Here is a 20,754-nt window from a genome sequence, read left to right on the forward strand (position 1 = left end):
AGACAGCAAAAGGGACACATTATGGCACAATGCTGTTGCTCAATAACAGCACTAACCATAACAGAAGAATAATCTTTTTATTTCAAGCAATGCGTAATGATCAGAAACTTTGTTATCTTTATATTTGTAACAAAAGGCATTTCTTTGGGGAATTTATACCTAAATTGTCCTTTATGTCTTCAGCCAGTTTGATACCGGCTTGTCATTCAGTCAGAATAATTATCATCAAAACAAGTAAAATATTTATCTTCGTTATCAGTTGTCATCAATATTGTATCTTGCAAATATTATTGTTAAAAATTGTTTTATTAACAATACTAATCCTGCCTTTACGTAATCCTACCACATTGGAAAGTCGGTGTGTTTACAAGCTTTAAGTCACAAGTGGAAACAACATGGAAACTATTCACAACACACAACACAGTTCACAACTACACTTGGTAAGTCTATGTGGACAGCAAGTAACAATTACAATCATACAACAAATTATAATTTACAAATTGGCAAACAGGTTCATTTGCAATAAATGCTTTTTACTTCAATCTAACATTTACTTTTGTACACCACTGTTCAGTGTGACATGTCTGTCAACTGGTACAAAAATGTTCCCCGACTCTCACAGTTGTTGTACCGACTTCAAGGAGACATCGCGTGGATTTTCCCGGACGGAAACTCATTTTTCCGATTATTCCGTGAACACGTGAATGCAGGCCTACTGCTTAACCGGAAACGCATATCGGCTTGTGCGAACGTCATCTCCTTTATCCTCTGCGCCATGCTAACAGTTTTATTCAAGGGGTTAATTTATTGATAATATTAGAGAATATTGTTCCGTTTAAGTGTAAGACAACACAAACTGCCCAAAGAAAGCCTTTAATAACGAAGATATTAACGTAATATCGCGCGTTTGGCTTGTTTAAAGTCATAATTTCAGAATCCTGGTTAGCATAACTTGCTAGTCAGCTTAGTGCAGCTTCTGAGCTAAGACACTCAAGAGCTTTGACTTCAGCTGCTGTTTGGAGGAATATATCCCTAACACCACTGTGTAACACAGTGTTATAATGAAATAAGACTCCACAGGCATATTGGTACGTATGGCAGTAAATATGTGCTTGCGTTAGCCTCACGTTTAGTGTAACAGCCCGTAAGACAGATATGATGGGCGTTAGCCAAGTCTTATTATTCATTTCAATGGGTTTGTTCTTTGCTAAAATGGCTTCATTGTTGTGTTTACAGATAAAAGTAAGTCGTGATGCAGAAGGCGGAGAATGGCCGTGAGGAGGAGGCGACAGTAGATGTCCAGTTTACAGATTTGCCGAACGCCCTGATAGCCTGTAAAGTACCGGAGGATTTGTTCAATGAAGGCAGTTTGAAGGTAAGGACATAATGCTGTGGACCATTAACCTTTCATTCAACGGCGTATTTTTTGCACACTGCATGCATGCCGATCTTTAAAATGTTGCTCTTATATTTGAAAAATACATAAAGTAAAGTGATGTGAAACATGGCTTTAGGTAATAGAGCAGGTTAACCCTTAATCACCTGATCTTTGAATGGAGTTTGGTGCTATGCTGTAAATGTCTCCTTTTTAGTGTCAAGTGTCAGATTCTTTTCCGTTTGACCACTAGATGGAGTTACTGGTTCAATAATGCTGCTATGGTTATGACTGGATTGACAACTGAAGTACTCACTTCCTGGTTTCTTAGTCATCCTGTGTTACTTAATAGCTAAACTTGAATAGCATCAGTTTAAATTTACCCTTGCGGATGAGGCATAGAAATTACATCAGCCACAGAGGTGCATCATCAGAAATGTTCCAATATTCAGTTGACATGTCACAGTCCTGTGAGATTTTGAAACAGTCCACAGACAAGTGACCTAGTTTCACAAGACATATGGATGCATTTCAGAGTTTTTATTGTACTCCTGATGACAAAGGATTGCATGACTTGTTCTTTTCACAAAACAAATGGGTATTAAGGCTTACTTGGCCACCCTGTGATGCATCTTCTTCATTGTGTAGTCATACATTTTCAATTGCTCTAATGCAGGGAAGGCTACAGTGTACAATATTGACACTCCAATGAAGTATTGTGTTTACCTTATGATACAAAGTAATTGAACTTCTACTGACAAATTTCCTGAGATAGATTTATTAGATCAAAATATTCTTCTCAGTGTGAAATATGTTTAGGTGTTTTGGTGGCAATAGGTAAACAATCGTAACACCAGCAACCTCATGAAACGCTTACAAGTCCAATGTTGTGTTGTCAAAGTGGCTAATGCTAACGCCGTTGCTAGCGTTACTGCTGGTACGTCCTCAGTGCAGCCTCCGGCAGCAATGCTGCTAATGGGATTAGCCAAACTAAACATGCAGTCAAAACACATGCTCCTTATAAATAATCCTATCTTTATTCAGTCACAGTTGTTAGCTAGTTTTGGTTGTCCCAGTTTAATCCAGCAGCCGCAGCTTCATCTGCAGTGGGTTACCCAAGTTAAACCCATTCTGTATTGCTAAACGAGGGGAAAATGACCACAGGAACTAAACCGCAGAATTTCACACAGCTGTCGCCATGGTTACTGTAAAAGATTCACTTCCCTTCAAACAGTGGAGTCCAGTTGGTTTAAAGTACGCTAGTGAGTGATGGCTCGCCTAAGTGTTAAATGAGTGAGTTGCCATGGCAGCCAGAAAATTATATTTGTATTGCTTATGATTGTTACTGTTATTACATTTAATATTAATGTTTACTGTTGTTACTGTCAGGAGATGCACATTATCAGACACCCTATGTGCATTCTAAATTAGCTGCTTTATAACTGCCCTTGTGAGTAAGATCCAGAAGAATTGCTGAGTTGCTGAGTTGATCGATTGTGTTGCAGAGTGGCAGCGGTGGTTTGAACAATGACTAAAGCTGTGTTTGTGTTAAGACGTATGAACGGCGGGGAACCAGTCAGACAGTGGAAAAACAGACTCAGTGGAAAACAGCCAGGCACTCAATAGGGAGCTCATCGTGCTCTTTATTCCATTAGGAGAATATTTGTTTAAGGAAAAAGTGTTTTATATGAAGAGGGGGAAGGACAACACCTATTTCTTCAGGACGCTTTGAATTCCTCTGCATTGCCAAAGAAAACGTTATGATGTGTTAGGGTGAGACCGTGGAGGGATCCTGGGGAGACTGACAAACCTGACAGCCCATTAACACATACGTCTAATTGCTGATATACACACGGCTGATTTAGCAGACACACGCAGGGCGGTGAGATGAGCCTGCTACAAGGGTCTGCTGACGCTGATGGAAACTGAGGAGAGAGGGGCAAAGGGCATCTGGTGAAATAATGCCTTGTGTTGTCTTTATGTTGTTTTTTCCTTCTTGCCTTCCCTCCACGATTCTGCTGCTTTTCCACCGGGCATCAGCAAGGATCTGAGGGTCAGCTGATGTATCGTATGGCAAAATATTCCACTGAGGCAGTGGGAATGTTTCATGAGTGTTTGAAAACTCCCAGCAGTTTGATTCCGTGAAGGAATGAGTGAGCTTAACTGGTAAGAAGAGGGGGATGATTTACACACCATCACCTGTTTTGTTTGCATTTGACTTTGTGAAAGTGGAAAATCAGTCAAATCAGATGTGGCACATTTACTGTGACGTACATGAAGCATGAGGCCTAAATGTCTAATAACCTTGAGAGGCCAAAAATCAGCTGCATCTCTGAACTTCTTTTCACCGCTGTCTGACATTAACCCACCGTCTTCTTCTGCTGCTGCTTCTCCTCCTCCTCTTCTTCTGCCTCCTCTTTCTTCTGCCTCCTCTTCTTCTTCCCTCCTCCACCACCTCCTCCTCCTCCTTATTCTTCTTCTCCTCCTCCTCTTTATTCTTCTGCTTCTTTTCCTCCTCCACTTTCCTTGTCTTCTTCTTCTCCTCCTCCTTCTTCCTCTCCTCCCTACTTCTTCTCCTTCTTCTCCTCCTCCTCCACCTTCTCTCCCTTCTCCTTCTCCTCCTCCTTCCTCTTCTTCCTACTTCCTCTCCTCCTCATCCTCCTTCTTCTTACTACTTATTCTTCCTCTTCTTCTTCTCCTCCTCTTCCTTCTTCCCCCTCTTCTTCTTTACTCCTCCACCACCTCCTCCCCCTTCTGCTTCTTCTCCTCCTCCTTCTTCCTCTCCTCCCTACTTATTCTCCTTCTTCTCCTCCTCCTCCTTCTTCCCCTTCTCCTTCTCCTCCTCCTTCCTCTTCTTCCTACTTCCTCTCCTCCTCCTCCTCCTTCTTACTACTTATTCTTCCTCTTCTTCTTCTCCTCCTCTTCCTTCTTCCTCCTCTTCTTCTTTAGTCCTCCACCACCTCCTCCTCCTTCTGCTTCCTTTCCTCCTCCTCCTTCTTCCCCTTCTCCTTCTCCTCCTCCTTCCTCTTCTTCCTACTTCCTCTCCTCCTCCTCCTTCTTACTACTTATTCTTCCTCTTCTTCTTCTCCTCCTCCTCTTCCTTCTTCCTCCTCTTCTTCTTTACTCCTCCACCACCTCCTCCTCCTTCTGCTTCTTCTCCTCCTCCTCCTCGTCCCCCTTTTTTTCCTTCTTCTCCTCCTCCTCCTTTTTCTCCTTCTCCTCTTCCTCCTTCTTCCTCTCCTCCCTACTTATTCTTTCTTTTTCTCTTCCTACTTCTTCTTCCCCTCCTCCTCCTCCTCCTCCTCCTCTCCCACCACTACAGCCAAATGAAGGACATATGCCAGAATAGAACTGATAACAAAGGCAGGAGCATAGTGCTGCATTCACTGCCACCTTTAAAAATCAGTGCTAGTGGCTTCAATGAAACTATTGGTGTTGTACAATCAGAGTGTTTCCAGTTAAACAAGTTGTTTTGTTTCGATTGGCTGCAAACGATCTTTTAATTTAAAAAGCAAGTGGCTTTCTGGGAATATCAGGACAGTTTTCCACAGAGGCCACTTGCCTGGAATGAAGCAGAATGTATTTTCCGATGTTGTGCAAGTTAAAGCGTTCTCAGCCTAAGTGGAGCATAGAGCTGACTAAAAAGAGCATTAATAAACCAGCATGGAAGAACCGATTTAGGTCAGGGAAAACTCTGATGTAGGTCTGGAAAGTCTTGTGGACTTTTCCAGCAGGACACGCCCAGTCGCAGCTGTGGATGGGATCATGAGGGTTTAAGATAAAAGTCTTATTATTTATTGCAATATAATTAAGATTACAGATGAGTGATTGCCGTTTCCTGCACAGTTACAGGATAAGCATGTCAGACGTGAGTGGATAAAAAGGGCTCATTTTAAACAGCATCACATAAACAGGTTTTAGGCCAAACGGAAAATCTGAGCACTTTGTTTTGTAGGATCTGCGCTGACTCAGAATTTGTGTAACTCCATGGAAGCGGGAGAGATTTACTGTTGTTGTCCTGCAATCGCCCGTAAGCGCAGCCGTTGGCGGTCGCAGCTGGAAAAGGGACAGATGTGTCATCGCGGTCTGCGACCTCTTTTCCTGCTCAGATTGGGGAATTTAGTCGCAGCCACCAGGAAACAGCCTGTCAGTTACAGTCTGGCTTCCGTAATCTGACGCCGCTCTGGCTGAGAGTGGATTTTGTGGCAGGGCACAGTGAGCAGAAGTGTTCAGAGCTGGAAATTTATGAAATCAGGATGTGTCACTGGAATTCACCGAAAAGTACAAGGGGGTTTGGTCTGTGCCTCAGCGGGAAAAGGAATGGAAACAGGCAGAGCTGAGAGCGTTTGTTTGTCTTTAGTTGTACAAGGAGCAGAATTCAATCCTCTTAAGATTATACACAGAACTACTTTACATAAAGCACATGGTGTAGACTCTGTGTGACACTTCAGTGACTGGAAATACAGAAACAGATTGAAAATATATTGTATTAATTATCTATTGAACACTGAAGTTCCCCATTTTACAGTTTAAAACTAGGTTAAGATATTTCACCACCTTTCAATGTATTTGCCAGTTTATACTAGCTAATTAACGGTGGGGTACGTGGGCACTTATAATGTCATTTGTGAATGCCTGAACACCTTTTAACACCGGTGACATAAGCTGTGTCTGAATTCAGGGGCTGCATCCTTCGAAGGACGCGGCCTATAAAGGATGAGTCATTCATAACCTATATAGAGTGTAAGGCCCAAATGAAACGAGACGGTCTGGTCTACGGAGGATTTCCTGTTTGCGTCACCAAACGCAGCTCCTGACGCCTAGCAACAGGTAGCTAGCGGGCTAATTAGCTATCACAATTTTTTTGCATTAAGACCCCTTTCGTTTTTTTTAACATAACATAATCTAGCTTGAGTAGAAACAAAAAACTTAAACTACATTTAAAGTGTATTCCTCAGCTGTTTAAGGTTGCACCCGATGGTTCCTTCGTGGTCCGGCAAAAGGAGGACGCATTTGTCGAAGGCTGCCGCCCCTGGATTGGGACGCAGCTATGGACTAATGCGACAAGCCGATTATAGGACATAATGACAGCCAATAAAGGTTTTGATTGGTGAGCTTTAAAGCTGCTAGTACTGTAGTTGGGTTTTGTTACCTCTGGACAGAACAAGGCTAACTGTTTCCCCCTATTTCCAGTCTTTATGCTAAGCTAAGCGATCAGCCTCCTCCTGTGAGCTGCTGTTGGTACATATAAGCTGTGTCACAGCGGCGCATCGAAGGCTCCTTCAGGTGCGGCCGACAAATACGTCCATTGTTTCCTGCCGCGAAGGATGTACCCGATGGATCCTTTGCGGCTCCCAAGATGCATTGCACACTAAGTCAAACAAAATGGCCGACTTTTTTCGCAACTGAGGAATACACTTTAAAATGGAAAAATTCAAATAGCTAGCGTTACACATGTTTAAGAAAATGAAAGAGCCCTTGGAACAAATTATCTTTAAAATAATAGGTTAACTTACTCGATGCTAGTCATGCTAGCTAGGTAGTCCGCTAGCTACCTGTTGCTAGGCGAGAGGAGTGGCGTTTGGTGACGCAAGGGTAGACCAGACCGTCTCATTTCAGTTCGGCTTAGGCGGTCTACACAGGCTAGGAATGACTCATCCTCCATAGGCCGCGTCCTTCGAAGGACACAGCTATAGCGTACAGACATAGCACTATTAGCTTCAAAAAGCTGTTATGCTGCATGTCAGGCTCTGACAACATGAACAATGTAACTCTCACCTCGACAATGGAAAGAGAAGAATGATGCAATAAAAATGTAGCAGCTGGCTAGTAACGCAGCGCTGTGTCCAGTATGCGTTAGGCAATCAAGGTTAGTTCCTGCCTGCATGTGTGTTTTGTGCACACCTGTCTGTCCCTGTGTGTGTGTGTGTGTGTGTGTGTGTGTGTGCGTGTGTGTGTTGCCTGCCTATCTCTCTAGTGAGGGAATGGAAAAAATGGGAAGATGAAACAAAAACATAGCAGTGGAAAAAATGCAGGGCCGAGCGTGCACACACTCGCTCTCACACACACTCAGCGGCCGCAGCAGGGTGAGGTTGAGGTCTGGAGATGATTAGCACCTACACACACGGACTCACACGGTAATGTTTAACATCAACAAACAACACTTACATGAGAGCACCAGCTTCTCTGTCGGGAGGCTCACCGACATTACACCACTTTATTTTCCACGCACACATTTTCCATCCAGCACGCAGGGACGGTGCTGTTAGTCATTTCAGTGTGCGTTAACACCTGCACTCGGCCAGCCGCAGACATCATGTACAGTATGTTGACATGTTGGTTTAATAGTTTATTATGGGCACGTTCCAACCAGTCCAACAGCCAGATGTCACTGCATGTGCATGCCTGTGGCACACCTGTCACCTCGCAGCCGCACGGCCCGTCTGAGGACATTTGTGTTTGCATGTTCTGTCCATGTTTGCATGAGTTTCCATCCACAGTTAAGACCCATGAAGCAGCTGAATGAGTTGTCCTGCAAATTTCACATTGAATGCAACTGTATTTTATGTGGCGTTCAGGCCCAAGACTGTTTACAAGGAGATTCGAGGCCTCAATTTTTGGCATCCATTGATAAGTTTGAAGGCTTTTCAGACGGCAAAGCACTGAGGGAGGTTTTTAATAGTTTAATCCATCCTCCATTGCACCCATCACAAAAAAGACAGTAGTCATACACTTCTTTGTCAACAGCGAGACAAATTGTGTCACCTGTGTTGCACATAAAAATGAAGCATTTCAAACTCCTCACTCGACACTCGCTGGAAACTTTCCCGAGCCGCACCTTGTGGCCCTCATCCAAAGATAGTTTGCTCAATCACCGTTCAATTATCAGCTGACCTAAATGTAACACGTTGAGGAAAACAGCTGGCTGTTTTTAAATGTCTGTGAATCCTCAAACGTGGCGTCAGGAAAACACAAAGCTTAAGTGATTTTTTGTTATTTCTGTTGCTATGGACTCTTGAAGAACGGAAAAAGCACTTGAAAGAGACCCTCGAAATGCACTCGGGGATAAAACTAGTTGATATAAGGGTATTTCACAGGCATGATATAAGCCCAGAGTTTCTCTAGATTTATATTTATAAAAAGGGTAATATTAAACATCCAGCACTTATGACTAACGACAACGTTCGTGTAGGAGTTGTGGCACACGCCCGTCATCAGCATTGTTAAGTGTGAGGTGTTCATAGAGCTCGGTCCGAGCTGTCAGTCTTTAATGTCCTATTATTGGCAGTTTTTTTGTTGGAGCTCATGTGAAAAGTGAAGTGTAATGAGGTAAACTGTGACGTGTTGTAGCTTACTGTTAGGATACGGTGTTAGCATGGTGTCGGTTGGCTCCTATCAACCCGTGAAAGCTTGAGGCAGGAAGGAAATTACAAAAATGTGCCTGCTAGGTCGTTATCATAGACTATCTATAATGGACGTAGTCTCAGTGACGTCACCCATTGGTTTCTGAAGAAGCGTTTTGAAGCCCAAACTGGCGTTCGCCATATTGGATCCACCTGTCAATCACGTGAGCCGGCCCCTATGATTTAAGGCTTTATCTAATAAAAACGGGTGTGTTATAAAATAATTCACCCCCCGTGCAGTTATCTTGAACAATAAAATTAGCTATTTATAACATTTGTACCAGGCTGTAAACATGTTTATTTCTGCTGTTTTCCCATCTGCTGTCATGTTACTTCTTGTTTTCTGGAGCCTCAAGTGGCCGCTCGAGGAACTGCAGTTTTTTTGCACTTCCGCATTGGCTTCATTTGTCGCTTGGTCGTTATGCTAAGCTAGCTAAAGTTATGACCCAAATCATAGGCTGTATAAAAAGATGGGCGACATGACAGCTCCTTAAAAGTGAAGCCAAACCCTCTCTGTCGCCCCCTGCTGACTGGCTGCAGTATAGCTCATAAAGCCCGCCTCCTCCATGTTAACAGATGGGACATGAGTCAAACTATAAAATCAAAATACACGTCAAATAAATGTTTCTCAAACATGGTTTCTGTCATTATAGTTAGTTCTTATCATGCTGATTTACGTCCAATTTTTCTGACAGGTTTATGTTTAATTCATTATTTGATGCTGTCAAAAGGATGATTGACAGCTCTGTCGACAAATCCAGCTCCTATAAACGTTTATGTGTGCGATATGGAAACTTCAGACCCAACACAAGAAGCTGTTCTGCTGTTAAACACGCTGACGTGTGGGATCTTTGCTGTTTTTTCCCCCCGGTAATTTAAGCGTGTTTTGGTTAGCGGAAGTGGCTACGGCAGCTCCACCCGCGGGTCTCTACTGTGCAGCTCTGACTCCAAATGACGCCACCATGGCAAGATAGCAGCGCCTATCACTGGGGGTATTTAGACTCCAGTCTTCTATAAGTCGTTCATGGTGTTTAAGTGTAAAGTTGGCATGCTGCAAAGGGCTTATGGGTTGTTAAGTGACTGCTGTATGGTGCAGTTAGATAGCTTTCTGCTGCTGTTACGTAATAATTCTTGCTTAATGTTCCACTAATAACGAGCATAAAAGCTTTTTGTGTGTCAGTTCAGCGGGTAGAATAATGTGCCGCTTCCTGTTTGTGTTTAACCCAACACAACAGGACTTTGCTTCGTCTCAACCTAGTCGACCTCTTCTTCCCAAACAAGAAGTCTTAAAGCGCAAACGCACACACACAGGTGCAAATGTTCAAGAATCGGCCGCCCAGCCCGGTCTTGTTTTTCCAAATGCCGGCTGCACACACACACACTCGCACACTTCCCCTCCACTTCAAGCTCTCTGCTATTTATACCTCATAAAAGCATGTTATCAAACTGCATACTTTCCATGAGCGCCACCTCTCTCTCCCACCTCTTTGCTTTTTTATCCCTTCATCCCTCCATCCTGCATTCTTCCTACCAGTCGTGTCTCTCTCTCTCTCTTTCCACTCTTTCACTTGTTTTCTATTCCTGTCAGCTGTCCTCTCTCTCTCTCCCTTTGTCTGCCTCTCTCTCTCTCTCTGCTTCATCCATATTTACTAAGACTGACATGTGTTTTCCACGTCTTGCTCCGTGCACTCGCGAGTCAGGTGATACCTCTTTGGTATGCGTGTGAAATCAAAGAGGTGAAAGGCTCATTGTCGCACTTTTTCCACTCAACAAAGGATTTTTGTCCCAGTTTATGCAACAAAAAGCCGATTAATGCGTCAGTTTGCTCAGCGGTGATGTCATTATTTTCCAGTGTCTCTCTCTCACTCTCTCTCTCTCTCTGAAGAGACACATTGCCCTTCTTTCTGTCTGATTAGTCAGCATTGGCTCGTATCACTCAGTAGAGGGGGGAGAAAAGGAGGCAGTCCCTCCCTCTTTCACAGCCGATTGGCCCGCAGTGAATGAACGAATGAATGAGACCAGGTTTAGAAGAGGGAGGGGATTGTGGGTAATGCGTCATCGGCTGGCAGGGGCTCATTTAAGCGGCTGTGGAGCAGCAGGAGAGAGAGTGAGAGGGGAGTCTGAGTGAGCTAAGAAGAGGTTGAATGACATTTTCGTCTCTCCACACCCTGACATTTCTGGAAAATTCCTTCAGTTTGGACGCTGCAGCAGAGCCGGAGCGCCCAGACGGACCAAGAGCTACAGCCGGAGAGCCAGACTAGATAACCTTGGAATGTGGGTTAGGAGGTTATGTGTTGAGCGAACGTAGCGTAGTGCATCTCCCGCATCGTGGACTGACGCAACAAAGGCACATCCACGTGCGAGCGCTGACCTGTTTCCTGTTAAGGAGCATCTGTTACACCCCTTTGGCTGTCACCCTGGGGAAGGCAACGCTCCTCCGATCCCCCCGATTTCCCCCTTCCTCTCCATCACCATCATCGTCCTCCTCGCCACCGCTGAAGACCCCGTCCCGTTGCGCCTTGACCTCAGGCATCAGGTGGAAAAGGTTTCGGCTCCCCGGATTGCCCATCATGCACATCAAGACCACAAAGTGTAACCGCTTCTGCCTGGTCGCCTCGGTGACCAACCAGGAAGTGTTCAACCGACCAGAGGCGCAGGTAAGCGAGCGGTCCGACTCGAATGCTTCTGTCACAAACGAGGATCTCTGAACGGAAGATTGCTGCAAATATTTGTTAGTGAAGCCGCTTCTTCTGTAGGTGTGGAGAAGTTCAGAGGTCATATTGAGTGAGCTGCGATGATGTCATAGTGATGTCATCTCGGCTCCGGCTTTGAGAGGAGAAATTTATCGGACAATTTTGCACGATAAACTTGGAGCATGATTTTTGAAAGACAATGGCGTGGCGGGTGTAATGAGAAGATGCTTTGGGGTTGCATTGTGGGAAATGTAGGACCCAGCTGTTTTTGGAACTAGGTACTGAACGTAAATCTGTCTCTTGAGTCTGCTGGCTTAATGGAATGGGTTTCCATGATGGGTGGAATGGTTTAGCTCAGCGGCCCCACCTATAGAGGCACAGCCCTTGATGCAGCCGCCCTTGGATTTGGCTCTGACCCTCGGCCCTTTGCGGCAGGTCATCCCCGATATCTCCTTCCACATTCCTGCTGGCCAGGAAGTAGTTCCAGTGGAGGGGAAGTTTCCGGGGTACACCTCGACCTCGTGTTAGCTGCGACAAGGAAGTAGATCTGAGCTCTGTTGAGCGAGCAACGCACACCGCCTCTTCCTCCGTCCGTCTAGCTACCCCGCAACGTTCCAATATCTTCTCAAGATATGTTGTTGTTACCAAATCCTACCTAAAGTCTAAGTATTCCTGGAGGCCCTGCAGAGAGCCGTCTTCAGGATTCTGGGATTAACGACCCACGCAGAGTTCGGTTTAAGTGTCTTGTGTCGTGGGTTTTGTGCGGTATTGAACGCCTCCTCGGGGCTACGCTCTCCTCCCTCCTTTGACTGAATGCTCAGCCCGATGGCTCGCGATCGCTCCTGTGCTGCAGTGCAGTCCAGTGGTTACAAAACGCTGTCTGCTCACTGCAGGAGGCAGGGATGACTGGCAAAATGCTATTTTTATCCAAATACTCAAACTGTGACTGCACAGTTGATGTATTAGAATCCATCAGTCATTTGTAGCCCTGGCTGGACGTGGATTTAAAAGTGCTCTGGATTCATCTCCAGTGGCTCCAGCTGGGTTTTATAATGAAGTGTTTCGGCCCTAATTTAAGAGTCCAATCAGGGTCTGCAGCGACCGCCTGCAGAACATGGAGCAGAGCCTTTCAGATAAGAGAGGAGCGCTAACACGTCAACACAATAATAAGTCATAAAAGCTGTTTTATGATGGAGCAAGGTGCGCGCGTTTCCAAGGCTCTTCTGTGACCTGGACATCTTCTCGTCCGTCTCTGATGTCTCTGCAAAATGTTCCTTTTAGCTGCTTTGTGAGCCGCTTTGATGAGACACGACAGGTAGCAACAAAGAGCGTCACAGCAGCTGGAGTGAAGGGAAACCGGCGCGTCCGTCTGCTGGGGTCGGCGACAGCTCATCAGTTTTGTCTTGCTGTGTAAACACTGACCGAGCAGGCTTTAAGGTGAAGCGTTTGAACGGTGCTTTCTTTAAAGGGCAGACGTTTCATCAAGGTGTGGGTGTAATTAAGCAGCAGCCGTAATATCAGACGTGCTGCCATCTCGAGTGTGTCTGCGTTAACGGCCGTCGCTTGTGTGTTTGCGTCCTCTCGGAAGCCAAGGTCAGCCGTCTATCTCATTTCTCTCTCTTAATTAGCTTCTGTAATAATAATTGGGCATCTAAAATTGAGGCCATAGCTCTCCCTCTCTGACGCACACACACACACACACACACACACAGAGGCTGCAGGCTCCCCTGAGAGAGAGGAGGAAGGACAGATATAGTTTGGTAATAGAAGCTATTTTTATAGGTTTTATTCATAGCGACTTCAAGTCTCAGGAACGGTATTTATGTCTGCCTCTGACCCGCTGTGTTTAGTATTTATAGATAAGACGAGAAAGAAGAACTTTAAGGACGCTCTCGTTTTCCTTTCATCATCTCCCCTCTCTTCCTCTGTCTTCCCCAGGCCAGCTTCGAAGCCCTGTTCCGCTCGTTTGACCCGGAGGTGCAGTTCCAGTACTTCAAGTCCTTCCGGCGGGTGCGGATCAGCTTCAGCGACGCTCTGGCTGCGGCCGAGGCGCGGCTCCGACTGCACAAGACCGACTTCAACGGCAAAGAGATGAGGCTCTACTTCGCCCAGGTAATGCTTTTAAAAACGCGTCATGCTGCAGCTGCTGCTTTGATGTAACCGAGCTCAGTCAGACCCTTTCATCTGTCTTGTGCTTTTGGAGTAAGAAAGGACAGTAGCAGCGGATACAGGTCCCTAGCATATTGACCAACTTCATTAAGAGCCTCACCGCAGTGCTAATTCCTTGTGTCAGCATTAGCTTAAATTTAATCTGCAAGATGTCACGTTTAAATGACTTTTTTTCATGATTGTGAAAACGTCACGTCTCCAAACAGTCAGAGAAAGTAACTGTAGGTGCTCTAGCTAACACGTGCTAACTGGCTAAATTTGGTAGCTGGCTTTGAGGTCGGCTGATAGGTGTGACAACATCCTGACCTACACGTCTCCGTCTCTCTGCAGTCCGTCCACATAGGGAGTCCTCGGCTGGAGCCCCCCAAGCCGGACAAGCAGTTCCTGATCTCGCCGCCCGCCTCTCCTCCGGTCGGCTGGGAGCAGTCTCAGGACGCCACGCCGGTCATCAACTACGACCTGCTGTGTGCCATCTCAAAGCTAGGACCAGGTATGATACACGGATCCCTTTCATCACACAGCATCTTTATTAATAGTTATTTTGTATCTATGCGTACAGCAAGTCCAGCAGCTGTTAAAGCACCATAAATCAAAGCTAATAGCGCTCAGCCAAGACTTCCTTTAGCAGGATTAAAAGGACATTTCTTTAATGACAGGAGTATTGATCCAAACATGGTCTAGATTCCATCAGTGCTCGCTCCGTCTGTAAGAACACGGAAGATTTTAAACTCCACAACTTGATCCCTCTGCTTGGATAATGTGGTTGCTAACTGGTGCTAACATAGCTAGCTATAAGGACTGATGTGGGGAGAGCCATTGTTTTGGACACACTACAAGATATGAAAGTGTTGGCACATCATTCACTACAGGATTTTATTAATATGATTGTCCTTTATGTGTGACTCGCAGGGGACAAGTACGAGCTCCACACCGCCACGCCCACCACCCCCAGCGTGGTCGTCCACGTCTGCGAAGACGAGCGCGGCGACAGCTCGGCCCCCGACGACAGCGACCAAGACGACAAGCCCCGCTCCCCGCGGCCGAAGATCATCCAGACGCGACGTCCCGACTACACAGCCGGCGTGGAGCAGTGAGCGGCGAACCAGCAGGGGGGCGCATGCGTTGTGACGGCTGTAACATTTCATCCTGAAGTGATTTGTCGGGAGCTGAACACGCTCTCGGGGCTTTGAGGAAAGTTTTTGGGACTTTTGGGAAGGCGCCTCAGGGTGCTGCGATGTCCTGTAGACGAGCATTTCATAAGACGGAGAGAGAAAATATAGTGAGTGCTGCATTCATGTCCAGTGGGAAAGACGGGAAATATGAACTTTCAAGAGGAAATACGGTTCAGTTTAGACATCTGGTGATGTGAATTTGAGGTTTGGAGATTTGAAGTGTAGAAAATGTTATTATTGAAGTACAATGGGACGAGACTTTCTGGTTTGTAGTGATCTTTTCTAAAATCAAATTAAATGTATGTATATGAGAAGAAGCTGCTCCGGCGCAAATAAAGTCTGTACAAGACCCTGAAAGTGATTTTGATGCTGGTTCTTCCCACGTGGCATGAATGCAGCATCAGTCATGTTTCCTCATGAAGGGTTCAGGACGGAAAAAAGGATTTTTGTAGTGATTTATGTTTAACCTTTCAGACTGTTTGATTTCTGCTCGGGTGCTACATGTGTGTGCGTGTCTGCAGTAGAGTTTACACGCCGCCGGCACGTGCTCTTTCACATCTCGATGGTCACTACTCACCACTGCAGCTCCCCATTACTCTCCACTGTTTAATGTCAGCTGTTCTGTGGTGGACATGTAAAGTCAAAGCCTGCCTTGCTCACATTATGGCGGCGAGCTCCTCGTGTGTGTACAGCTTTAAATGATTCAAAGTGAGGAGCTTCCCACCCGCCGTGTTGTTCATGTAATGACGTCTAACAGTGTTATTCTGGGGGTTATTTCGGTTTAGTGCTCTGCCTGTTTGTCTGTGTTTCCGCTTGTAGTGTAAAAAAATAACTACCGCCGTTTGACGTGTAAAGGAGGCTTTTAATTTTCTCGAATGTAGAAGCGCTCGTTCTTGTGAGGGCTTACGTTTCACCAACTGTGGTATGTTTAAAAAAAAAAAGAAAACAGGGCTGAAAAAAGAACCCTCATCTTCTGGGTCCCCTTTTTAATAAGAGTGCTTGTATGTTTAAAGGAGACACGTGTCACCTCTTGTTCATGCTGTGTTCATACAGCCGGAAAGTATGTCGAGATTTTTCCATTCCAGTGTTTCCTCGCTGATACCTGAATAACCTGCAGCTGAGAACCAATCCAACTACAAAGACGTCAGTCAGTCGTAACTAAACCCTCTCTCTCTTTTGTCCACCAAAGAGCATTGAAAAAACACTGATTTTAACGTTACACTTCTGTATTAAGTGTTTCCACCAGATCTAACCGCCCTGTCTGTTTGTTTTGGGAAGGGCGAGGCCTCTGTGGATAATTCGGCTCCCTTTAACAACCTTGTATCTACACTGAAGGAATCCTAACCTTAAAGCAAGCGGAGCAGCTTGAGATAAGCTAAGCTAACGTGAGCTGCGGCAAATAAATCTATGTATCTGATTGGTTCCTCCCTGATGTACTGGCATGATGCTGTATAGGAAGTATCGGAGGCATACTGGTGTCGATATTGGAACATCTGTAGGATATGTTGTGCGAGCCTGTCGCCAGTATATGACATGAGTTACTTCTTTCTCTAAAGGTTTCCCCAGTGTGAATAGATGTGTGTGCGCGTGATGATTAATGCACTGCAATTAGATTTTCTCCACGTCTGCCGCTTCATTAGCTTCAAGCTAAAATCCCACACTGTGTCGCGCCGTCCTCACGCTTGACTCACCACAACGATGAGTGTAAAACAGACGACAGTTTTTCTTTCACAAAAACTTCATGTGTGTTTAAGTTTGGGGCGAGTGGCAGCAGCTTTTAAAGGATCAATGTTAAAGTAAGTTAATTTAAAATGCCACTTTAAATGTGTTGAAAATGAAAACGCCGCTGTTTTTGTACAGCAGCATCTGTTACACCTACTAACAAACATCCTGTAGAATGTAATAATGCTGCTTGTTTGTAGATGGAGAAAATGTGTTTTTCTTTTATATCCTTTTTAGTTACTGTTAAGTTTTTTTCAAGGATGTTTTTTCAGATGGATGAGAGCATGTAAAATAGTGGAAGCAGCACTGTGAAGCACATGACGCACTGCCAGAAAGCTCATCTGTCCCTCGTTGGAGGACTGGAGGTTACATACCGGCTCTCTTAGTTTAGGTACTTTTTTACTACTGCTATTTTATTCATTTATCTTTGGACAAAAACGAGTAGTTAGCATCGTTGAGTTACCATAAAATAAAGAATTTATCATCTGAGTTCGTGTGTCTTCTTGCGGTTTGTTACTGGGTTCCTTCCAGGGCTTTGAACGGCATGTTTTGGCCTTCAGATGCGGAGGCAATTTGTTCAGTTCTGATGGAGATCACCTAGAACTCTGGTAAGTGGACCTTAAGTAAATGGTGTTAAAAAAATGCAATCAAGTTATTAATCCCTTTTATATAAATGCTCTTATATATATTTGCAATTATTTCTAAAATTCCACTGAACATATATATTGAGTTCAAGTTGCATCACAGCATAAAAAAACAAAAATGGTTATATCAGAACTGTCAAAAAGCCAACACCTGCTCAGACTCTGTGCTCAGTGAAGCAGCAGCGCCCTCTGCTGTCCGTAAAGAGAAATGCAAAAGCTTACAGCACCTGGTATTCCCAGGCGGTCTCCCATCCAAGTACTAACCAGGCCCGACCCTGCTTAGCTTCCGAGATCGGACGAGATCGGGCGTGTTCAGGGTGGTATGGCCGTAAGCGAGTATCTCATGGATAAATGTGATATTTAAAGATACTATTTTATCTGGTAGATGTAGATTTTAACTTTATAATGTTTCAAACAAATACAAATAGTTGTACAATCATTAGGAATTCACAATACGCCTGTCTGTCATTCTTACACTAGTCTAAATAATGTTATAGGTGGGGCTACACTAATGTGGGGACATTATTTCACTCTTATCAATAACGTTTGTCCAGATTAAATATAATTTGTCAATGTGTCAATGTACATAAATACATTAAAATGCCCCTGATGGTGATGAACCACATCTATAAATGGCCTTTTTGTGACATAATCTTTCGCTTACGGCCATACCACCCTGAACACGCCCGATCTCGTCCGATCTCGGAAGCTAAGCAGGGTCGGGCCTGGTTAGTACTTGGATGGGAGACCGCCTGGGAATACCAGGTGCTGTAAGCTTTTGCACTTCTCCTTATGGACAGCAGAGGGCGCTGCTGCTGCTTCACTGAGCACAGAGTCTGAGCAGGTGTTGGCTTTTTGACAGTTTATGCTGTGATGCAGCTTGAACTTAATTTTTTTTAACATTTATAGATGTGGTTCATCGCCATCAGGGGCATTTCAATGTATTTATGTACATTGACACATTGACAAATTATATTTAATCTGGACAAACGTTATTGATAAGAGTGAAATAATGTCCCCACATTAAGTACATTCATTTTGTAAGTGTAGCCCCACCTATAACATTATTTAGACTAGTGTAAGAATGACAGACAGGCGCATTGTGAATTCCTAATGATTGTAAAACTATTTGTATTTGTTTGAAACATTATAAAGATAAAATCTGCATCTACCAGATAAAATGGTATCTTTAAATATCATATTTATCCATGAGATACTCGCTTACGGCCATACCACCCTGAACACGCCCGATCTCGTCCGATCTCGGAAGCTAAGCAGGGTCGGGCCTGGTTAGTACTTGGATGGGAGACCGCCTGGGAATACCAGGTGCTGTAAGCTTTTGCACTTCTTCTTACGGACAGCAGAGGGCGCTGCTGCTTCACTGAGCACAGAGTCTGAGCAGGTGTTGGCTTTTTGACAGTTTATGCTGTGATGCAACTTCATCTTAATTTTTTGAATATTTATACATGTGGTTCATCGCCATCAGGGGCATTTCAATGTATTTATGTACATTGACACATTGACAAATTATATTTAATCTGGACAAACTTTATTGATAAGAGTGAAATAATGTCCCCACATTAAGTACATTCATTCTGTAAGTGTAGCCCCACCTATAACATTATTTAGACTTGTGTAAGAATGACAGACAGGCGCATTGTGAATTCCTAATGATTGTAAAACTATTTGTATTGGTTTGAAACATTATAAAGATAAAAATCTATATCTACCAGATAAAATAGTATCTTTAAATAACGTATTTATCCATGAGATACTCGCTTACGGCCATACCACCCTGAACACGCCCGATCTCGTCCGATCTCGGAAGCTAAGCAGGGTCGGGCCTGGTTAGTACTTGGATGGGAGACCGCCTGGGAATACCAGGTGCTGTAAGCTTTTGCACTTCTTCTTACGGACAGCAGAGGGCGCTGCTGCTTCATCACTGAGCACAGAGTCTGAGCAGGTGTTGGCTTTTTGACAGTTCTGATATAACCATTTTTGTTTTTTTATGCTGTGATGCAACTTCAACTTAATTTTTTAAGTATTTATACATGTGGTTCATCACCATCAGGGGTATTTCAATGTATTTATGTACATTGACACATTATATTTAAACTGGACAAACGTTATTGATAAGAGTGAAATAATGTCCCCACATTAAGTACATTCATTCTGTAAGTGTACCCCCACCTATAACATTATTTAGACTAGTGTAAGAATGACAGACAGGCGCATCGTGAATTCCTAATGATTGTAAAACTATTTGTATTTGTTTGAAACATTATAAAGATAAAAATCTATATCTACCAGATAAAATAGTATCTTTAAATAACGTATTTATCCATGAGATACTCGCTTACGGCCATACCACCCTGAACACGCCCGATCTCGTCCGATCTCGGAAGCTAAGCAGGGTCGGGCCTGGTTAGTACTTGGATGGGAGACCGCCTGGGAATACCACGTGCTGTAAGCTTTTGCACTTCTCTTTACGGACAACAGAGGGCGCTGTTGCTGCTTCACTGAGCACAGAGTCTGAGCAGGTGTTGGCTTTTTGACAGTTTATGCTGTGATGCAACTTCATCTTAATTTTTTGAATATTTATACATGTGGTTCATCACCATCAGGTGCATTTCAATGTATTTATATACATTGACACATTGACAAATTATATTTAAACTGGACAAACGTTATTGATAAAAGTGAAATAATGTCCCCACATTAAGTACATTCATTTTGTAAGTGTAGCCCCACCTATAACATTATTTAGACTAGTGTAAGAATGACAGACAGGCGCATCGTGAATTCCTAATGATTGTAAAACTATTTGTATTTGTTTGAAACATTATAAAGATAAAAATCGACATCTACCAGATATAATAGTATCTTTAAATATCACATTTATCCATGAGATACTCGCTTACGGCCATACCACCCTGAACACGCCCGATCTCGTCCGATCTCGGAAGCTAAGCAGGGTCGGGCCTGGTTAGTACTTGGATGGGAGACCGCCTGGGAATACCAGGTGCTGTAAGCTTTTGCATTTCTCCTTACGGACAGCAGAGGGCGCTGCTGCTTCATCACTGGATGTACTGGACACGCACATTTTTAGTCTGTCACAGGTCATTGAATTTTATCATTTTTCATCAAGCCCAACAAAGACGAAGAGAATGAAGCTTGAACAAAACAATAATCCTCTATTCAAATGAATTCCTTTCTCCAACCTATAGTTTATTCATTTGCTCCAAAATGTTTGACAATTTATAATAAAGAAAACCGCTCCTTTGAGTTTGAAGTGAGTCTCTCTTTAGGTTGATGGTCAGTCTGTCAATAAAGCCAATTAATCTTTTAGCTCAAGAAATGAGATACATCAGTAAAACGTTCATTGTTTTGCTGGTATAAGCTCATTTGGTCTTATTTCCTGTTTTGATAAAAGGGGCTTTTATTTTGAAATAGAATTCGGTATGATGAAGGGGTTCCTTCAAATCCTAACTGACGTTACGAGAAGATAAGCGGTAAAATAAAAGGTAAAGAGGTTAAAACATTTTGTTTCAGCACAGCAGCCCCGCAGAGGCCCAA

At 44.0% G+C, this 20,754-nt stretch overlaps 1 protein-coding gene and 6 non-coding genes across 8 annotated transcripts; 6 read left to right on the forward strand and 1 right to left on the reverse strand.

Moving 5' to 3' along the window:
* Positions 1 to 768: 768 nt before the first annotated feature.
* LOC138603580 (calcipressin-1-like) lies at positions 769 to 17,023 on the forward strand. 2 transcript variants are annotated; one of them, XM_069675441.1, is made up of 5 exons: positions 769 to 1,088; positions 1,237 to 1,375; positions 13,410 to 13,583; positions 13,971 to 14,130; positions 14,550 to 17,023. In XM_069675441.1, the coding sequence occupies exons 2-5, from the start codon at positions 1,253 to 1,255 to the stop codon at positions 14,732 to 14,734; spliced, it is 642 nt and encodes a 213-aa protein (XP_069531542.1). In that variant the 5' UTR covers positions 769 to 1,088; positions 1,237 to 1,252; the 3' UTR covers positions 14,735 to 17,023. The 2 variants fall into 2 exon arrangements, with proteins under 2 accessions (XP_069531542.1, XP_069531543.1); XM_069675442.1 differs by lacking the exons at positions 769 to 1,088; positions 1,237 to 1,375 and adding an exon at positions 10,879 to 11,435.
* A 370-nt stretch (positions 17,024 to 17,393) lies between these two features.
* Positions 17,394 to 17,512, reverse strand: LOC138603818 (5S ribosomal RNA). The gene has a single exon (XR_011309272.1). It is a non-coding gene; the product is annotated as a 5S ribosomal RNA (ribosomal RNA).
* Positions 17,513 to 17,836: 324 nt separating this feature from the next.
* Positions 17,837 to 17,955, forward strand: LOC138603819 (5S ribosomal RNA). Its single transcript, XR_011309273.1, has one exon. It is a non-coding gene; the product is annotated as a 5S ribosomal RNA (ribosomal RNA).
* A 442-nt stretch (positions 17,956 to 18,397) lies between these two features.
* On the forward strand, positions 18,398 to 18,516 carry LOC138603800 (5S ribosomal RNA). The gene has a single exon (XR_011309256.1). It is a non-coding gene; the product is annotated as a 5S ribosomal RNA (ribosomal RNA).
* A 439-nt stretch (positions 18,517 to 18,955) lies between these two features.
* Positions 18,956 to 19,074, forward strand: LOC138603801 (5S ribosomal RNA). Its single transcript, XR_011309257.1, has one exon. It is a non-coding gene; the product is annotated as a 5S ribosomal RNA (ribosomal RNA).
* Positions 19,075 to 19,532: 458 nt separating this feature from the next.
* Positions 19,533 to 19,651, forward strand: LOC138603809 (5S ribosomal RNA). The gene has a single exon (XR_011309265.1). It is a non-coding gene; the product is annotated as a 5S ribosomal RNA (ribosomal RNA).
* A 442-nt stretch (positions 19,652 to 20,093) lies between these two features.
* Positions 20,094 to 20,212, forward strand: LOC138603802 (5S ribosomal RNA). The gene has a single exon (XR_011309258.1). It is a non-coding gene; the product is annotated as a 5S ribosomal RNA (ribosomal RNA).
* The last annotated feature ends 542 nt before the right edge of the window (positions 20,213 to 20,754 follow it).

The sequence above is a fragment of the Semicossyphus pulcher genome, unplaced genomic scaffold, assembly GCF_022749685.1.
Source record: "Semicossyphus pulcher isolate SPU_LCO1_2020_fin unplaced genomic scaffold, fSemPul1.0.p SCAF_24, whole genome shotgun sequence".
Lineage (NCBI taxonomy): Eukaryota > Metazoa > Chordata > Actinopteri > Labriformes > Labridae > Semicossyphus > Semicossyphus pulcher.